The sequence below is a fragment of the Heliconius melpomene genome, chromosome 3, assembly GCF_056956725.1.
Source record: "Heliconius melpomene rosina isolate 202511_hmr_F chromosome 3, ASM5695672v1, whole genome shotgun sequence".
Taxonomy (NCBI): Eukaryota; Metazoa; Arthropoda; class Insecta; order Lepidoptera; family Nymphalidae; genus Heliconius; species Heliconius melpomene.
In genome coordinates, this window is record NC_140391.1 from 10885433 (window position 1) to 10904116 (window position 18684).

The following is an 18684-nucleotide window of genomic DNA, read 5'->3' on the forward strand; positions in this document are numbered from 1 at the left end:
ACGTATGAAGCAATTGTATTTACATACAATTTGCACTTTTAATGAAATTTAAATAACTTAGCATTAATAATGCTTCAAGCAACTTCTGTAACACGACGTTACAAGAGGCTGGCAGCTTCCGACCACACCCCTCATCACTTAAACCTTTATTTCAGAGAGTTGCGGACAGAGCAGAGGACAGTAGAGATCAGTACAATTAATATCGGTCTACAAATGACGGAGAAATTGATGAACAAAACATAAAAAATGTATAGTTATACAATATAGAGAACAGAGAACCTTCTCATTTATTATCAAATAAGACAGTAAAACATAAATTCTCAATATTATCGTTCTTTCTCGTTGGAATGGACACACTGACCTGGCGGGCCGAGCATTACAAGAGTTAGGCAACAACACTAAAATCAAATGATGTAAAATTTAGTAGTCCCCTATTGATGTCGTCGACAAACAAACAAACAAACGCACAATTGTAAGTATACGTAACACTTAACAGATATTCTAAGCATGGGTCGGGCCATGAAGTGACGCAACACGACGTACCATCATCAGCTGGTCGTTAAGAGAATGGATTACGAGTAAATCAATAAAATTGTAGTAGGTGCGTGGCAATAACATTTGATGTATTTGTGTATCGGCGAGGTTTTTGCTTTTTTTACTTTCACGCTGTATCCCGACAAGCAGTCCCGGTAGGCAGGAGAAGCCAGTGTTAAGACCAGCGTTCCCCGCACGTTGCTAGAGCGATGAAATGAAAGTTATTGACTCCCCCGACTAGTAATTGTGATATGTAGAGTTGTAGATACATAAAAATATATGAAAAAGGTAAAGTTGAAAATAACAACATTATGAACAAAAATATTAGTAACGTTTTACTTATTTACGTGTTACGTACTTTACGAATAACAAGTTGCGTGTACATAGTTCCTTTAGATAGCTAGTTCAACTCCAAATTATATATTTTTAATGTATTTAAGTCGTAGTTAGTTAAGTTAATAATTGCACTTTAAAATAATATAATGTAATCTTCTTCACGTTTAAAATACTGTATATAAGATACGGCGCTAATGAGGCCTCTCAACCAGCATTACATATTTCATTACGATTTATGTTCATTTCACATCAGAGATTTGAATATAAATAAACACTAAATAAAAACTAACAAGCTAAATAAACACTAAAAAGATAAATATCATTATTTTTCCTTTGTTTCACTTTTCCCGCATTGCATGGTAAACAGAGAACCACTTCTACTTCTAGCTGAATCCCGCCTGTAGCAATGTATGTAGAGGGTAGAGGGAACCCATCGTTAATACACTCTACTCAAGACAGAAATAAAGATACCAGGTGGTACGCGGGATCCGAGTGCGACACACGGGATACAGCGTAAAGGTAACAAAAAGGCAGAGAGTCTCATGTCAAGAAACTGTTTCCGATTTGCTGCCGATAACAATAATAAAATTATAAATATGAATTTGAACATCAAGAAAGACATCTGTACCAAAGTAAATTGTAGCTTAATTTCAAGATAAAACAAGAAAATTCAAGTTATTAAAGGGAAGATAACTGGCTCCTCTGTTACAAGATATCAAGATCAAAGGCCAACTTGTAAAGAAAGATTTTTTCGCTTAAGTCTGCAACAAACAATAAAGTAAGGTAGCTTTTTGTAAGGATTTTTTTTCATATTATTAGTTGTTTCATGCTATTTCTCCCGTTTAGCAGGGTAACAAAGGTAACCTAGTGTAAAGACAAGAAATGTACGCGAGAAAGCGAGGAAATTAAAATAAATATTCTGCCGAAATCAAAATAGCCATCTTTTTTATTTATTACATACTCTAGAATACGATTCAAACCCACAATCATAACATTAAACGACAAATCCAAATAACAAATAAATGTATGATAACATTTATTATTTATAACACATTGTTAGTATGCCTCGTTATTCCGATCTCAGATATAGGGGTCGGCTGGGGGGGCGGTCGCCGGTGCATCCTCCTTACATTTATTTAGTGGTCTGAGATTAATTACTAAGCAATTAAAAAGCAGCATATACGAGTATATTGAATGTGTTGCCAGTATGAAGTAACCGTAATGACCGATGTACTGCACTATTGAGAAACCTGCGCACGCGATGTGAGAGTACCAGTGTAGAGAGAATGTAGTAGGAACTTATTCGGCTTTTAATTTTCTGAAAATTTTAGAGACATTGTTTTTTGCAGGCGAAACTTTACTAAGAAATAAAGTTCTTAGAATCTTTTTCCTTAGAAAGATATTACAAATTTAGAGAAGAATTATAACTAATCGACTAGTCTGTCTGAATTACAATCAATAATATAGGCTATTTTTATATAAAATGGAAATATATGGAACAAACATTGTCTAAAAGTACAAATTGCATACAACACTGAAATAAAATATTTAAAGTTTAATAAATTTTATTCGGATGCTATTTCTAAATAAGCTGAATGGGTTTTTAACGATTTTCAGAATTTGGAATAGGTAGTGCGCAGTCGCGCGGGTACACCGGAGTGGTCGACGCCTTGGAGTGTATCGGAGGCGAGACGAGAGCGAACAAATTGTTTAATATAAAAATGTTTCATATAGGATTTGGCCATCGCGGCGCACTGAGACAGCGTATGATGAATATATTTAAGAATACCTATGTTATATGTAACAAAGCAAGAGACGCCGTCGCGGCGAGGAGAGACGGAACAGTTGTGGGTTCCATCCATATCCGAGGAAATGAACGAACGAACCCCTCAACACACAGTGTCTAGGAAATTCGGTGGAAAATGGGGAAAAGACTGCCTCTGCCTATCTTGCTATATTGGAAAAAGTGATTTTTTTAGCTTAACGATCTACTCCGTACATAACAGGGCAGATAGAGGAGACCCTGTGAACCTAGTGTTAAGACACTCCGTTCCCATTAAGGTTCTCCGTTATCCACTTCAAAATGATAACATAAAATATTTGGTTTCCTCGAGTGGGAATGGAACCCGCAAGTGTCGCGTTACAGTTCCACGTTAGTGCCCGCGCACTACTAACTCACACAAAAAGAACGCAAAACCATTAAAAACATTTCTCTACTACCGTATCAGGAAATGGAACCCCTTATCTTATCATGTTACTATAAAATTACAAACACATCGTCCGCGTGAAATCTTCTGAGACTTCTCGCCTTAAAAGCTCGTAAGCTCCTTTCTCAAGTTTCCCACTTTTGTAATATAAAAAGATTTTCGTTTACCCCAAGAAATGGGTAACTGAACACTTCACTTGTTATCCGCAGGAAACCAGGTTATTCTTGGACAGTAGTGGAGTATGCTTTTATAGTATGGATTAAAGTACTAAATTTAATTGTATAGTTATTAAAGTCGAATAAAAAGTAAATTATTAATAGAATCCAAAGCCATTGCTTTTAATTTTAAGATGTGTCAATTTTTGTTGTTAGCGTGTCTGATTGCAAACAAGAATTCACTAAGCCTCACCTGAGGCCGCCGCGCCGCCCGCCGCTCAGCACGCACTGTCTCGACTTGCTCTGAAAAGAGATTTATTACTATTAGTAAATGTTTACACTTTTACAAACATTCTCTAACATTAATCAATCACAAGCTCACCTGAAAAGAGTGATCTTTTTAGGAAGTTTTATAGGATCACTTGGATGTTGACCTGTCAAGACATGTCGACATCATGTGCAAATATGAAGCACACAAGTCAGCGCATTCAAGAGACATGAAAGTTTACGCACCGCGTATGAGATATAAGACACTGCCAGTAGACCAGTAGACCAGTAGACCAGTAGACCTACAACTACGTGAGGACGAGCTTTTATTTAAACGCTCTAAAAAGGAGAAAATAACATTTTTAAATGTTAACTATCAACTCATAACCTCATTGTACACAATTTACATGATCATAAAAGCTCGTCGCGTTATTCAATATTTAATTAAATTGTAACTTTAAAATATTAAACTTAGGAAATTTTACATAATTAAATTAGTACTAATTTATTTACACAAGTACTGGTAGTTGATACTGTGTTTCTGAAGGTCAACCCGCAGCCAGGGTTAGCGATCGGAATTGGGTGGTCCGCCACCCACGCTCCCGCCCGAGACAGAGAAAACTGAATGTTAGGACGTTGCGTTCTCCGATTCGCCCTAAGTCGAGACTTTCACACTCTTAATACATTTGTTAAATAATTAAATGTAACGTGTATACGTACGTGTACGTTGGATATTGTACATTTTAAATATGTAAAGTATGAAGAGCTTAGGAACGCCACGCACGACTCAATTGTTTGGAAAATTGTAAAGCGGATGTAGAAAAAATTATGATGTTCTTGAATATGAAAATGTTGTTTTTATTTTCCTTATAAATGTTAATTATGTACCTATGTGGTAACTATTATTTGGTATAATTATATATTACACGCACGCGGGCACGCGTCGTCGTCGTGTGGCGGGCGTGGCTGGAGGATGTGTTATTAATATAAAAATAACATAATAAAACAATGTATTTTATATAAAAATATATATATATGTATAACAATATTAAGTTCAGATTTGAATCCGGCCTCGTCGAGCGCGACTATAAACGCGACGCTAACCCAAAACACACTAAGCTTGTTTGCTTCCAATCGGAATTGAAGACATTGCGCGTGAGACGAAGCTTAACCCCGCATTTTAGCAGAACTGGGAACAATGGCACTCTCACAACTCTGCGCCACGAGCCACTACTGGCACTACTGGCATCCACATATAAAGTTACATTCATCGTTTAATATATAGTCTCTGTCATATATTGCTTAAGATATAAAATAGGGTGTTTAAAACCGTAACATTCATATTTAACATTTTGATGTTATTTGGCAGCGACCAGGTTAATGTCCATGAATAGTATGAAACATAAGTACTAATCCATTATATTTTACTATAAATTTCAGCAATAAGCATTATTTGTATCAAAAGTTGAGATGAAAGTGGGGGGGTTTAATATAAAGAGAAGATGCGCCAGCGTCCCGCACAGTGCCGCCGCGGACGCCGATTGTGTTCTGTGCTTTTAGGATTCTTTTAATTATTTTGGTGAGTTATTTAATTAATTTGGGTAAATTGGAATTTTATTAATTTAAATTTGATTCTTGATAGAAATTTCGTAGTCGAGAAATACCCTGATATTATAAACATTTTGTTTTCATTTTCAAAACAAAAGTTATAATCTATACCAAAATTATACTTGATATGAATTTTCCTAAAATTCCTCTATTTTTGTCCATAAGTTATTAAAGTAAAATTTGAAACAGAATTAAGCTTTAATTTGTATAATTTGAAATCGTGACTAAATTGTCGGCGAACCGCAACAATACCTGTGGGTTGCATTTATACAAAGTAAACACTAATTTTAATTATACAATAATAGTTGTTTGTGACATAACATGTGCATGTTTTATTTAGTGTAACTGTCGTATCACTCACACGTACAAACGCGCACACGAGGCGGTAGTGGATTCGATTCCCGCTCGCACTCTCACTACTACTATAGAATATTCGTTCTCCTTAAAGAAATGTTGTATAATTTCTTATAGTATAAATAAATAACGATATGTACATATTTTTTTTCAGAAGCCGAGCCGCTACAAGATGGCACACTTGCGTTTAATGGTGAGTAGCACACACACAGCACTTGTATTCCCTTCGGCGCAACGCTCGTGACCACTAGTTCCTGAGATTAACGTAAACAACAAACAAACTCCTCATCTTTATAATATTAGTTAAATACTAATATGATATTACATATATTACAAGTACAATCACAACTGTAGCCACTCAGTGTTAGAACACTTATATATTTATGTTAATTTAATTCAGTTACAATTAATTACGTACTTATTAATACACTTAAGATATTCAAAAGATATTTTGTATATCATAATTCAAGCACAATAATTTAATTTGTCTGTCCGTTGTTAGTGGTAATGTATTATTACATGAGGGTAATTAAATACATGTGGCGTAGCGTCCCGCGCACGGCAGTATAAGCAGGAACCTAGTGTTGAGACACTCCGCTCCCCACTTTCCTTGAGTTGAGGGCACAAGTTGAGTGGTGGGCCCTCGTGTTACTGTCCAATCCTGCTCTGGCCTCTGAATGAATAATTGAATTGCGTAATTAGTGTGTGTGAGTAGCGCACGCGCACACACGTCAAGGACAGCGAACCGGAAACTAAACTTTCTAGAAAAATCAAAAACAGCATCAAATGCGGGCGCACTTTCATTATTGTATACTCTCCGGTCGACTCTTCTTAGACTTGTTATTAAATGAAACAGCGATATTGTTTGTATAAAGTTATATACAAATATTTAAGTCACTTTGAGTTCCCTCCTTGAGAAATTATGTATTCAGAATATTATCATTTTCCGCTCTGGTAGTACAAAGCTCAGCGTTTAGTTCCGCCACTCAACACCCAATGTCACGACTTCAACGAACGTAGGGAACGGTGTCTGGGTACTGGGTCCTCCCTTTTCACGCTGCTGTGCGGGATAAAACGTGAAAAGAATGTTATAAAAATATAGTAACCAGAACGAAATATAAATTAGAGTTATATACTTTAAAATATTAAATAAATAAATTGTTTGTATAATATAAATGCGTCGATATTTCGACATGTTGTTTTTATTTTCGCTGTTTCATTTAAGAACAATGCGCACTCTAGTTTCCGCGGCGCGGGAAAACGAGCGCCGCTCTCATGGCTCTGTCCTTTATTTAGTACTGGAGGCGTGAAATGGCTTCATTATTTAATTTTTTATGTATTTATTGCGTTTTATTAAATTCGTCATTTTGGAAGTGGTCTGGTACTTAGTAGAGTTAGGTCTAGTAGGTTCGATTTCCACTCGGAGAATTGTTTTATTGTTTTTACATTTTCAATGTAATCATTTTCACGATCTCGAAATACAAAGTGAGGACGTTGAGCTCGGCTTCTCCTCTATTGATATATGTCAACAATGAAAACGCAATAAACTAATGAAAATTATTTTTTGAGCCTTAATGCCATTAGCACAAGAAAATGTGTTATAAAACAAAATATATGAATGTTCCTATACAAGTTAGAAACAAGCAACTCTGCCTGCACTGGCACTGCCATGCAACAAAAACCGTAAACCTTGTTACTCTTGGAGCGTAATAAAATAATGTAAAAGGAATTACGTAAATATATTAAAGTGCAACTGTAGTTTGTTGGTCCCTTTATGGAAGTTACCATTAAAATAAGAATATAAAAAAGTGTTGAGTTGTGGATTTGATAAACCACTCGGGGGACTTTATTGTTTCCAATAACTGGGCAGAGTGTCGTAACGCGAGGTTCCCTCTGCCTACCTAGTTTCACACCGCATCGATACTCCTCGTAAGTATTCATATCACGATGTAGACAACTATTTGAATTCTGGAACCAAAATAGCTACAGCAGGTCAAAAAGAATTAATGTTGAGTGATAAATGAATCAGAGCAGAGTTATGCTTTTTGCGTACAAAACAGGCGAGAAGTTTTGTAGTCTATCCTTATGTATTTTCTACATTTTTGCAGAGAAAGTAAAAAGAATATACTCTTCTGTTCACAACTAGCAACCAATTCATTAGCTCATTATAAAAGGTGCAGTTCAAATCCTACTTTATCCACATTTTTATAAAGGACTAGCGATCCTCCTCCTCCTCCTCCTCCTCCGGCCTCCGCTAACACTCATTGTAATATGATAGCCTAATTGTACAATATTTTGACATAAATTATAGCCGTGTGTTTTTCTGAAGTATAACTTCGACTGAATAGATCAGTCATTTGTCATTGAGACATAAGATAAATCATTTAACGATCCTTAATGTCTGAATTATACCATACTTTAACATATAATGTACTAGTGGACTTGGGCGGCTTCGCCCGCTTGAACTATACGAACATTTATTAAATATATTTATGAAAATATTGTCAGTTTAGAGGATGAATCCTAATAAACCATGAAACACGTGTTCAATGAAATATTTTCAACAATTTAAATTTCCAATATTATAAAAAACGGTCCCGATTTAAATTTTTTTCCATACAAACTTTTAACCCCTATTCCATCCCCTCAGGAAAAGGATATTGCAAATTCTCGTCTTAGTAAGCACTTGTGTTGTGTTGTGTTCAAATTCCCTACTTCCTATAAGTAACGGTAGTAATGCAAAATTGAGATTCCTAACACTTGTAGTTTCTGAGTGAGTGTGCTTCCCATGACCATCGAATGTAAAACAAATGTCGATACATTTGTTATATTTCATTATAAAGTATCGTTTAATATGAGTCAAGTGAACATTTTATAGCATTGCTGAGGAACGTCGTTCATCGTCCTTGGTGCCATTAAAAATCATGCGTAAAATTTAAATACATTACATTACAATTTATACTTTATTCTAATAGACTAATAATAAGCACTTTTGAATCGTCGGATCCTAGGCACTTTTTAGTATCCTTTAAGGTAAAACAAAAGAGAAAACAAACAAAGGCAAATTTTAAATACAAGAAAATGATGATCTTCTCATAAAAATTGCAATGCATACTACTAAGTATGCTAATTTATTTATGTAAAAAATAAAAATAAAGAAAAATCACCTCTGAAATATGACTTACCTTACAAAAACTTATCAAAATCCATGAATAGTTGGCAAGCAAATGGCAGAGTCGCGTTACCAATATACAAACAAACATAGTGTTAAATCAAGAACCTCCACATTTTTGAAATCGGTTAGTTATGTTTAAAAAAAAGTAAAAAAAAAAATTTTAAGTTAAACGGTTTTATATTGCAGATAAATGTACTAAAAGCTAAAAAATAATTTCATAGAAATTATGATTACTAAAATTTAATCGTGGGGCACGTCCAATATCTACAATTGAAAGACATAGCGTGAGACTTCACCCACCTAGTGGTAAGTAGCAAGTGTCCCCACGATTTTATTTTAGTAATCATAATTTCTATGAAATTATTTTTTAGCTTTTAGTACATTTATCTGCAATATAAAACCGTTTAACTTAAATTTTTTTTTTTACTTTTTTATTTTTAAGTTTTTAGTTTTTATTTCTCATGCTATTCAATTCGTTGAAATGAGGCTCGATGTCTCATTATTGCAAGGTTAATGGAGAATGTTACGAACGACCCCCCCAGAGGTCCAATAGAGGGACAAGGCTATGTACAACAAGATGTGCCTGAATCTTGAGGGGAAAACGCTAACGACATATCATTTTTATCCACCTAGTGCCATACAGTTCTCGGCGCGCTTTTACCTTTTACCTTGGGTGGTACCCCTAGCGACGTATCATTTTTAGGCACCCTATAGCCACACAGTCCTCGACAGGATACCAGATCTTGACTTAGGTGGGAGATTCATATTGTAATTGTGTATAGTATACTGTATTATACTTACCAAGCCCTTTATTTTGATACCCATATTGATGGGATTGAAAAAACTAACTTGTCCGCCATCTTGTAGCGGCGGCCATCTTGGATTTTGATTTTGTATAGTCCACTGAATTCTGCTTGACAAGCCCTTTCATATGATACCCGTATTGATAGGATTGAAAAAAACTAACTTGACCGCCATCTTATAGTGGCGGCCATCTTGGATTTTGATTTTGTATAGTCCACTGAATTCTACTTGACAAGCCCTTTCATTTGATATCCATATTGATGGGATTGAAAAAAACTAAGTTGTCCGCCATCTTGTAGCGGCGGCCATCTTGGATTCACAATAATATTGAATATGGATAATTGTATTGTCACCAGAATCAAAGGCGTATACCAAATTTCAGATCAATCGGTTAACGGGAAGAGGGTTAAATTTCAATTACTAAATTTGACCCAAACAAACAAATAAACAAACGGGGTGAGCTAAATAAAACCGTTTAAAAACCCACATCTCTACACGCACGAACTTTCATCAAGATATGAATACATTGAAACACATTTCAATAATATTTTATCTAAAACACGATGTTTTTATGCAATAACCTGTGTGTAACACACACACACACACATAACAGCGGTCGCGCAGTTTCATTAGCTTAAAGCTTTCAAGCTTAATATGTATTCAAATTTGTATTATTTATTGCACATTCGTCATTGTTATTTGTTAATCCATTTGGTCTACTGGAAATGAATTACTCGTAAATTATATATAAGAGTATATGAACTATATAATTATTGTGCAATTAACACGATGCGGTCGTTGTTTATACACATTTCACGTAATTTCAGTTTTATTAAAGAATCATTCAATAAACAACTCGTATAACGAAGTAGATAGAGAGAACCACGCCGTCAACACACTGCATTCTCTGCTTTCCGACCAATTTCGTAATATTTAAAGGTGGCAGAACAACGGATTGTCTTATCCTGTTTACCTATTCAGTTAATTTTAGTGGCATATCAACGTTTACCAACATTTAGTGTCGGTGCGCTGTCCCGGCCTGTCCTCTCCCGGTCCTCATGGATGCTCACGGAGCTGACAGTCTACGTAATTAGTAACATGTAAGATTATCGAGAGCCGACTGACTTCCGCTAGCTTGTTCATTCGACTAACTATTTTTCTATCTGACTTTGCACGAGCTGAATTTGAAAACATCTACGAGTACAAAGATCCATATCTCACTTTAACCTACTTTTATGTATCAAAACATTTCGGAACAAGTATACGTATTCGTAAATATTATATGATATTCGTTGAACACATTTACAAGATGTAACGTGTAAATAGAAAGCTCGCCGGGGTCAAGGCCGCTTCCGCGTGACGCAAGCCCGCGACCGCAGAGCTACCTACGAGCCTAGTACTAGCACTAGCACGTGCGAGCCCTCCCTGGTAGTTGCCTGCTCTATTTGTGTCATCACGCACTCACAATTATGTTAAAAACAATAAAATTGTAAATAATATGTTTTATAAAATAAATTAATTTTTAACAAAAAGAAAAGCCGACTTCTAACAACGAACTAAAAAGTGAAAAATAATTTTACAAAGATTGTATAATTTTGAAGTCGGTGCCAAGTAAACCCATCAGGCTTAGTAATTAGATATTGTAGTAAGATTGTTTTAGCATTAGCTTGACGGTAGATCTTAAAATGATGCTTCTTAAACGAGTGGTCATGGTGGTGGTAGTGGTTGTCATCGAGTGGTTTTAGTTGTTCCATGTAAAACTTCAATTAATTAGGTATTATTTTTGTGCCAAGTAACATTTTGGTATATTGACAAGAACATACATAAAAAGTATTCTGGCGAATTTTGAATCTCCCTTTTTTGAAATTGGTTGAAAATGAGAACATCCTCTTTTATGAGGTTGGTTGAAAGGAACTGCAACTTCTGGCAAGAATCTCACTTCTGACATAAATTTAAAAAGTTTTCGCTTGTAACTGTTACAGTATAATCAATTTTTTACCAAAAAAAACAAACTTTCTCAATTTTCACCGTATTCCATAATCGGAACCTAACCAAACTTTCACCAAATTATCCTTGAAGAGTGTCCTTTCAAATAAAAAAAGAATCATCAAAATAGGTTGGCTCGACATTGAGTTATTCGTCTATTTGCCGCGCACATATGCAAATTTAAGACTTATGTGATTTTCTCATAAATATCATTGTCAGATATGGACCAAAAAAATGAGACCATTCGGGAAGCTTCACCTTTCAAATAAAAAAAAATATCAAAATCGGTTCACCCAGTCAAAAGTTATGAAGTAACAAACATTAAAAAAAAATACAGTCGAATTGATAACCTCCTTTTCTTACAGAAGTCGGTTAAAAATAATTGTTTTTCTAATCCAAAATGAACAAGTTGAGAAAGCTAATCCTCGCAACATGCACGTACTCGTACGAGTACGTCCTTATTATGTTACATTTGTCACGTCATACGGTGTTGTCGCTCGCATTGTTTATGCCGTGAAATTAAGATAATTAATTTTAATTAGTGAATTTAGTAATATGAGACGTTTCCTGCTGCGCTCCTGTCGTGACACTCTGTAAGTGATCTTGTGCAAGTGCAATGCTTGTAAAAGTCTATTTGAATAAAGAATATTTTTAATTTGAATAAGTAAGTTTCATGAAGTATGAACTGCACTTCCCGCTTTCATGTGATATAGAAGAGAGAACCTCATGACGCTGCATTGTCTGCTGTCCCTCATCAAACAAGCGTGGGCTAAGTAACTAAATGCACATCGGAAACCTTTGAAAGCTTTGAAGCTCGATTCCATAGAACGATATGGGTCGTCCTCATTCACTGTGACATTTCACATGACTTTTAGTCAAATTACGTTCGTAGACAGTAGTTCAGATGTCTATGACTAAACCACCAAGCAAACTAAAAATATATTTTTATAGCTCCACGCCTTATTCGGCGTAAGAGGGTAGACAAACCTAGTGTTAAGACACTCCATCCCACGCATTAAAATATTGTATTCCACTGAGCAAGGATCGTACCCAAAAGTAGCGCTGCCTCAGCTGCCTCAGCTGCTAAAAATGCAAAATATAATTTAGCGAATATTTGTTTGATAATCCATATTTAAAATTGAAAAATTCAAGATTATCGATATGAACATGTAGTCGGTGCACAGCCAGCACGAGGCTGTGTAAAACTAGAACAATAATAACGTCCCGGGGAGCCGGCCGGGACGCCGCGGTCGCGTTGCTATTTACTATGTCGTAAATACAAAACAGAAGCTTCTTTATTATTATAGTTTGTTTATATAAACTATCATTGAGTTAAGGCTTGCTCTAGTTGGACATTATGGAAGCGACGCCATTCTCGCAGTTAGTTTATACCACAGTATACCGTCGCCGCCGCTCGAGTAGTAGTTCGTTATGTAATATATAATGATTTTGTATTAAATGTAAACATTTACTTGTATATTTGCCGCTATCTTGATACAATTAGCACATAACTTCAAGTAATGATGCGATCTAATCGGACAACGTATAACTAAGCCTGCCTGCAATGTTTTATTTCTTTTTATATATATTTTTTTTTATTAAATTATTTTTATTAACATAACATTTCTTACGGATCAAGAAATTGGATACAAAAGGCGATTATATATTTAAATATTAAAATATAAATGTTTCGCTTTGTTCTTTATAGTGAAACAGTTAGCCTAACTCTTTATAGGAACGTTATGCATTGACTTCAGAAGAAATTTAAATGAAAGTAGGTCATCATTTTAAATACAAACTCATCCAATAAAAGAATATTACTTTTAACGTAAAAAGCTTAACCTAATGAGCAGTCACTCCGTTTTACATGTAAAAGACCATTATGTTTAAAAAAGCGGAACTTAACGCCACATTTAGTCTAATCAAAACTCAAAAAAATGTATTCGAACAAATATTTAAATAAAATGAAACAGTATAATTACCTCTACAAGTGACAGACAGACACACAGATATTTAGATATTTTTGGGCACTTTTGTCGCATCCTCATAATAAATGACCTCTGACGCAACACGACCGCGAGATGATATTGGAAAGTGCCGGCATTGTGCTCGCGACGACACATTCTCGCTGATTGCTGCTTCCTGATGCTCCATAGATAATGAACTCGTGAGAAATTGTGTGACGTTTTAGTGCATTTGGTGCGCTTAGTGCCGATAGAACGCCTTTTTTGTCGATGGCTGATTGAGGAAGTTTTGAGGTTTAATCTGTGATCTTTCAGCTTAAGTCATATAACTTGGTTGAGCAGTTTTTATGTCTTGTGTGGACAAAACAGGAAAGATGAAGTCTTGTCTTATTAACATCGTCCCGATGGGGCAGGGCCTGACAGGGGCTCTTTGAACCGAAGAGTTTGTTTGGCGGAACACGGGGTCACTCTCAGCAGATAGCATTGTGGGATGATGGCGTGAAACAGCGCTCATGTAGTCTGATAGTCCGAGCGGCGGCTTGGTAGAAGTTGATAGGAACCCAATGTTAAGACATGGCGCTTCTGGTTGCATGTAATAATAGCCCCGTTGCGTCTTTCTTTGCAGCTGTGACTCATTTTTTATGTTCTTATAAGATATAGGGATATATTATATGTTAAGAAGACTTCAATCAATAATCCCCTAGATTAAAGTTCTACGATTAGATACAGTCTAACTGGTGTACAGTCCGGCAACTCCTCATAGCAGGGTAAGCAGAGGTCCTGTTTCCCATTGTCTGCCCAATATGTTTGGGAGTAGAATCAACTGAGGTAAATATCACGAATAAAACAAATAATTATGTTGTATCGTTAAGAATATTAAAAGTTTATTTATTCTGTTCATGCCAGAGAAACCTTAAGAAACTTGTAGTTCATAGATAACATATTCACTCGTACATATGTACGTGACGCTGTTCAAAAGTGAGCGCAGTTTCTAGTATTTGTTAGTCTCCCACTTTGATGGCTCTGAAAAGTCCTCATTTATTATACAAATATTCCTCTTTAAAGTCCTTAAATATTCTCTAACGTTAAAATAAAGCATCCACTACATTTGCTATTCTGCTCTCGTATGGCTTATGGAGGTGCACCGCGAGTTGCCCCCGAGTGGAAATCGAACTTACAATGAGACTTATGTAGTTTATCTATCACTGTTAATTTTAACTGGTAATTGATATATTCGTTCAGTAATGGCGCAATGATTGCTTTGATAATAAGACAATGCTGCTGGCAAGGAACGAAACGGAACGGAGTCTCTGCCGGCTCTGCCATATGCGACAAACAATGTGAAGCTTAAAAAAATGTTAACCAATAATAATGACATGAATACATAACATTTATGTATATTAGTAAATTTAACAACGAAATACACGTTAATAATCACATATATATGCATATAACTCGAAAGTTGTCTGTCGGAGCATCGCGTGCTCGGCGGTGCTGGGCGGTGCTGGACGAGCACGCGGCGCGGCGGCGCGTGTGGAATACGCAGATAAAACAAAATAAACGTTTATAGGTAAAATAAGCATTCACTCGATCTCTTCTACTGTTATTTGTGATGCTACTTGAATAATAATGTTTCTATTTATCTCGAAGTCACCTTTCAAATATTTAAAAGTATAAATACGAGAAAGTTTTATTGCTTGCGGAAACTATTATTACTTTTGTAATATTTTTGGAAGAGGACGAGAAGTTTTCTTTATTTCAAACATCTTCTAAGTTTTGTGAAATATGCAGATTTTAATTAAAATAATTCATATAATTTTTATTTGATTTTTTTTTCCTAAAGTGAAAAGTTACGAAATGTTTCGAAAATATTCGTGCGTTAGGTAGTACCTTGTGGTAGAGACCACAACAATATCTCCTCCTACTCCTCCTCCTCGTGCTCGTGCTCGTGCTCGTGCTCGTGCTCGTGCTCGTGCTCGTGCGCACCGCGTGTACACTGTCTGTGCTCTACGAGTATGTTTACGTAATAACGAAAGTGATGTCTTGCAAATGATACTAAATTTTTGGTTGTGGTTTTTAATATCGCACAGTTCTGTTACGTTACCTCTTATGAAATAATATATGTACAATATTATACGCTACCTCAAACGATGCAACGCAGCTCCAAGCGTGACGTCGTCCTACTGATCTCGTCCATCTGCTCTCATGAGGCCCTTTTCTTCCGTTTGTGGCAATAAAAACAATATTTGACGATTCATCTTCTGTTTGTTCTAAGAATACATACTTATATAGTACTAGTTTATAAAGAGGGAAACAATAGTTCATCTTGTAATACGGAAGGCTATTGCATGGACACAGACCGCGTTGTCGACCTGAGGCAGTAATAGAGCCGCTCGTGCTGCTCGTGGGCTTTTGCCACTGTGCCATGACGGCTTAGATCTTATTTTGGGGTAAAGGGGATATAAAAAACTAATATCTAATATTCACTTTTGTTTAATATAATATTTTATATAAGCATTTCGATATTTAACCATACATAAATAAATTTAACGTGTTTATTTTGTCCTCTAGCTCCTGGGAGTGGTGCTGGCTGTCTCCCTGGCGGCAGCTTCACCGGGCAAACACAAAAAAAGAGATGGTATGTTTTGCTTGTATAAAAATTAATAATATTCTTTCGTTTTCGTTGGATTTAAAGGTTTTCTTTTTTATCTTATCCCACACATAGCAAGTTAGGGAACCTGGAATCTCAGTTTCAGTGTCAGTGTGTGAATCGAACCCACAACCTGTCACGTCTACAATCGCACGTTTGTAGCCCTGTGCCACGAATGGCCTTGAACATAAATAAGCACATGTCTGTTATACCAGAAATTCCACTGAGATACAAGTGCGAGTGGTTTGGTGTAAAATGCGACAGCGCTAGTTCACGAGGTCAAGTCGTCTCTTAGAAAATACATTTAGATTGCACAATACACAAAATATGTATTTTTAAATGAAGTTACAAAAGTTGTTATAGAACAGTGATATATATAAGAACAGACGATGAAATATGAATTAAGCACCCATACCATTATTTGCAGCTCCTTTGAGTTCGTCTTACGGCCCTCCATCCAGTGGTGGCGGAAGTCCTTCATCATCCTATGGCCCTCCGCGCCCTTCTTCTAAATATGGACCCCCATCTCGCCCATCAAGCAGCTATGGACCACCATCTAACTCATATGGACCTCCTTCTCGCCCATCAAGCAGCTATGGACCACCATCTAACTCATATGGTCCTCCTTCTCGCCCATCATCAAGCTATGGTCCACCCAAACCCTCAAGCAGCTACGGTGCACCTAGACCGCCTGCGACGAGCTATGGTGTCCCCACTGGGCCATCCACAGTATATGGCGCTCCTGGAAAGGGTTCAAGCTCTTTTGGAGGATCAAGCTCATTCGGAGGATCAAGCTCATTTGGTGCATCTAAGCCATCCAGTTCTTATGGTGCCCCATCTAGTTCATACGGGGCACCGCCCTCCAGCTCATATGGCGCCCCATCATTGGGATCTGGAGGTAGCTCATTTGGCTCCGGCGGCGGTATTTCTAGCTCGTACGGTGCCCCGTCTTCTTCCTACGGCACACCTTCAGGAGGCTTACGCGGGTCAGGTGGTGGTGGCATTTCATCTTCTTATGGAGCACCATCATCTCATGGTTCAGGTGGTTCATTTGGCGGCTCAGGTGGAATTTCTTCTTCTTATGGTGCTCCTTCATCAGGCTCTCATGGATCTGGTGGTCTGTCACAATCATATGGCGCCCCATCATCAGGCTCCCATGGATCTAGTTCTTTCGGATCCGGAGGCTTATCATCATCAGGTGGCTCTTTTGGCTCAAGTGCTGATCTTTCCAGTTCTTATGGCGCCCCCTCTCCCTCTGACTCGTATGGTGCCCCAGTTCCTTTATCTTCATACGGTGGGACATCTTCAGGTGGAAGTTCTAGTCACGGCAGTAGCGGATTTGGTGGCAGCGGTTTTGGTAGCAGTAGTTTTAGTAGCAGTGGAATTGGTTCAAGTGGCCCTTCATCTAGTTACGGAGCGCCATCCTCAGGCCCATCATCAAGTTACGGTGCTCCAGCAAAAAGCCCATCCAGTAGCTATGGTGCCCCATCCAGCTCCTACGGCGCTCCCAGCAGTGGCTCCTCTGGGTACTCCTTAGGTGGCCATAGTTCTGGCGGATCTGGTGGCTTCTCCTCTAGCGGTGGTCATTCATTCTCTTCAGGTGGTTCATCTGGTGGTTACAGTTCCAGCAAACATTCGTCAGGTGGGGGCTACTCGAGCAGTGGATCGGGAGGATATTCTTCAGCAGGATCGGGAGGATATCCTTCAGGTGGACCTGGAGGATACTCCTCAGGAGGATCAGGTGGTCATTCTTCAGGAGGATCAGGAGGTTATTCTTCAGGAGGATCAGGAGGTGGTTATCCAAGTGGTGTACCAGGCACTATCAACCAGGGTTATGATTCAAGCGGCGGCTATGTGTACTAAAGCTGTGCTGTGACTTGGATGACGGCCCCTAGTGGCTTAGTGTGTCAGCAGTAGTAAAGACAGTATTAAATAGTTACCTTCTATAGTATGTTGAAGAAACAATCTATCTAAAAACTAGTTACTATGACCACACCCTTTTCATTAATCTATATCTCTTATTGAGATTTTTTTATTTCATATAATTTCAATGCTGATTCAACGAATTAATTATATAATTAAGGTATATTTAATATGTAACAAAGAATGTGTACAAAAATGTAGTATTAAGAGAAAATTATTTTGTATAAATAAAACATTGTAAATAATTAAAAATGGTTTTCATTTTACCACACATATATTATATTATATAAGGACAATAAGGACATGTCAGGCCACTGGCTGGGGCAAGACGCACGCACGCACGCACGCACGCACGCACGCACGCACGCACGCACGCACGCACGCACAGCCGTAACCGCTAACTTTCGTAATCTAGACATCCAATAAGAATTGATTTAGAAAAATTTTAACCATAAAGGGGTGAAAAGGGGTTGAAAGTTTATATGGATTTTTTTAAAATCGGCAGTGATTTTTATAAAATTTGCAATTCAAACTTAAAAATACTTCATTGAACACGTGTGTCGTGGTTTTTTAGAATCCACTCCTAAGGGTTCAAATAAGCAAGCGAAGCTGCGCGCGCCCACTAGTATAGTATATACTATAATAACAAAGAAACGATCATAGGAGAAATACTGGCATAATTTATAACAAAAAAACTTTCTGTAAAAAAGTCACTTCTAAG

At 37.1% G+C, this 18684-nt stretch overlaps 1 protein-coding gene across 1 annotated transcript; it reads left to right on the forward strand.

The window, feature by feature from the left end:
• The first annotated feature begins 5032 nt into the window (after positions 1 to 5032).
• Muc91C (Mucin 91C) lies at positions 5033 to 18198 on the forward strand. The gene is made up of 4 exons (XM_085207802.1): positions 5033 to 5078; positions 5616 to 5654; positions 15962 to 16028; positions 16468 to 18198. The coding sequence occupies exons 2-4, from the start codon at positions 5634 to 5636 to the stop codon at positions 17901 to 17903; spliced, it is 1524 nt and encodes a 507-aa protein (XP_085063928.1). The 5' UTR covers positions 5033 to 5078; positions 5616 to 5633; the 3' UTR covers positions 17904 to 18198.
• The last annotated feature ends 486 nt before the right edge of the window (positions 18199 to 18684 follow it).

Coding starts and splice junctions, on each gene's coding strand:
- Muc91C (XM_085207802.1), top strand. CDS start 5,634: ATGGCACACTTGCGTTTAATG. Junction 5,655..15,961: donor TGGCACACTTGCGTTTAATG/GTGAGTAGCACA, acceptor TTTGTCCTCTAG/CTCCTGGGAGTGGTGCTGGC. Junction 16,029..16,467: donor CAAACACAAAAAAAGAGATG/GTATGTTTTGCT, acceptor CATTATTTGCAG/CTCCTTTGAGTTCGTCTTAC.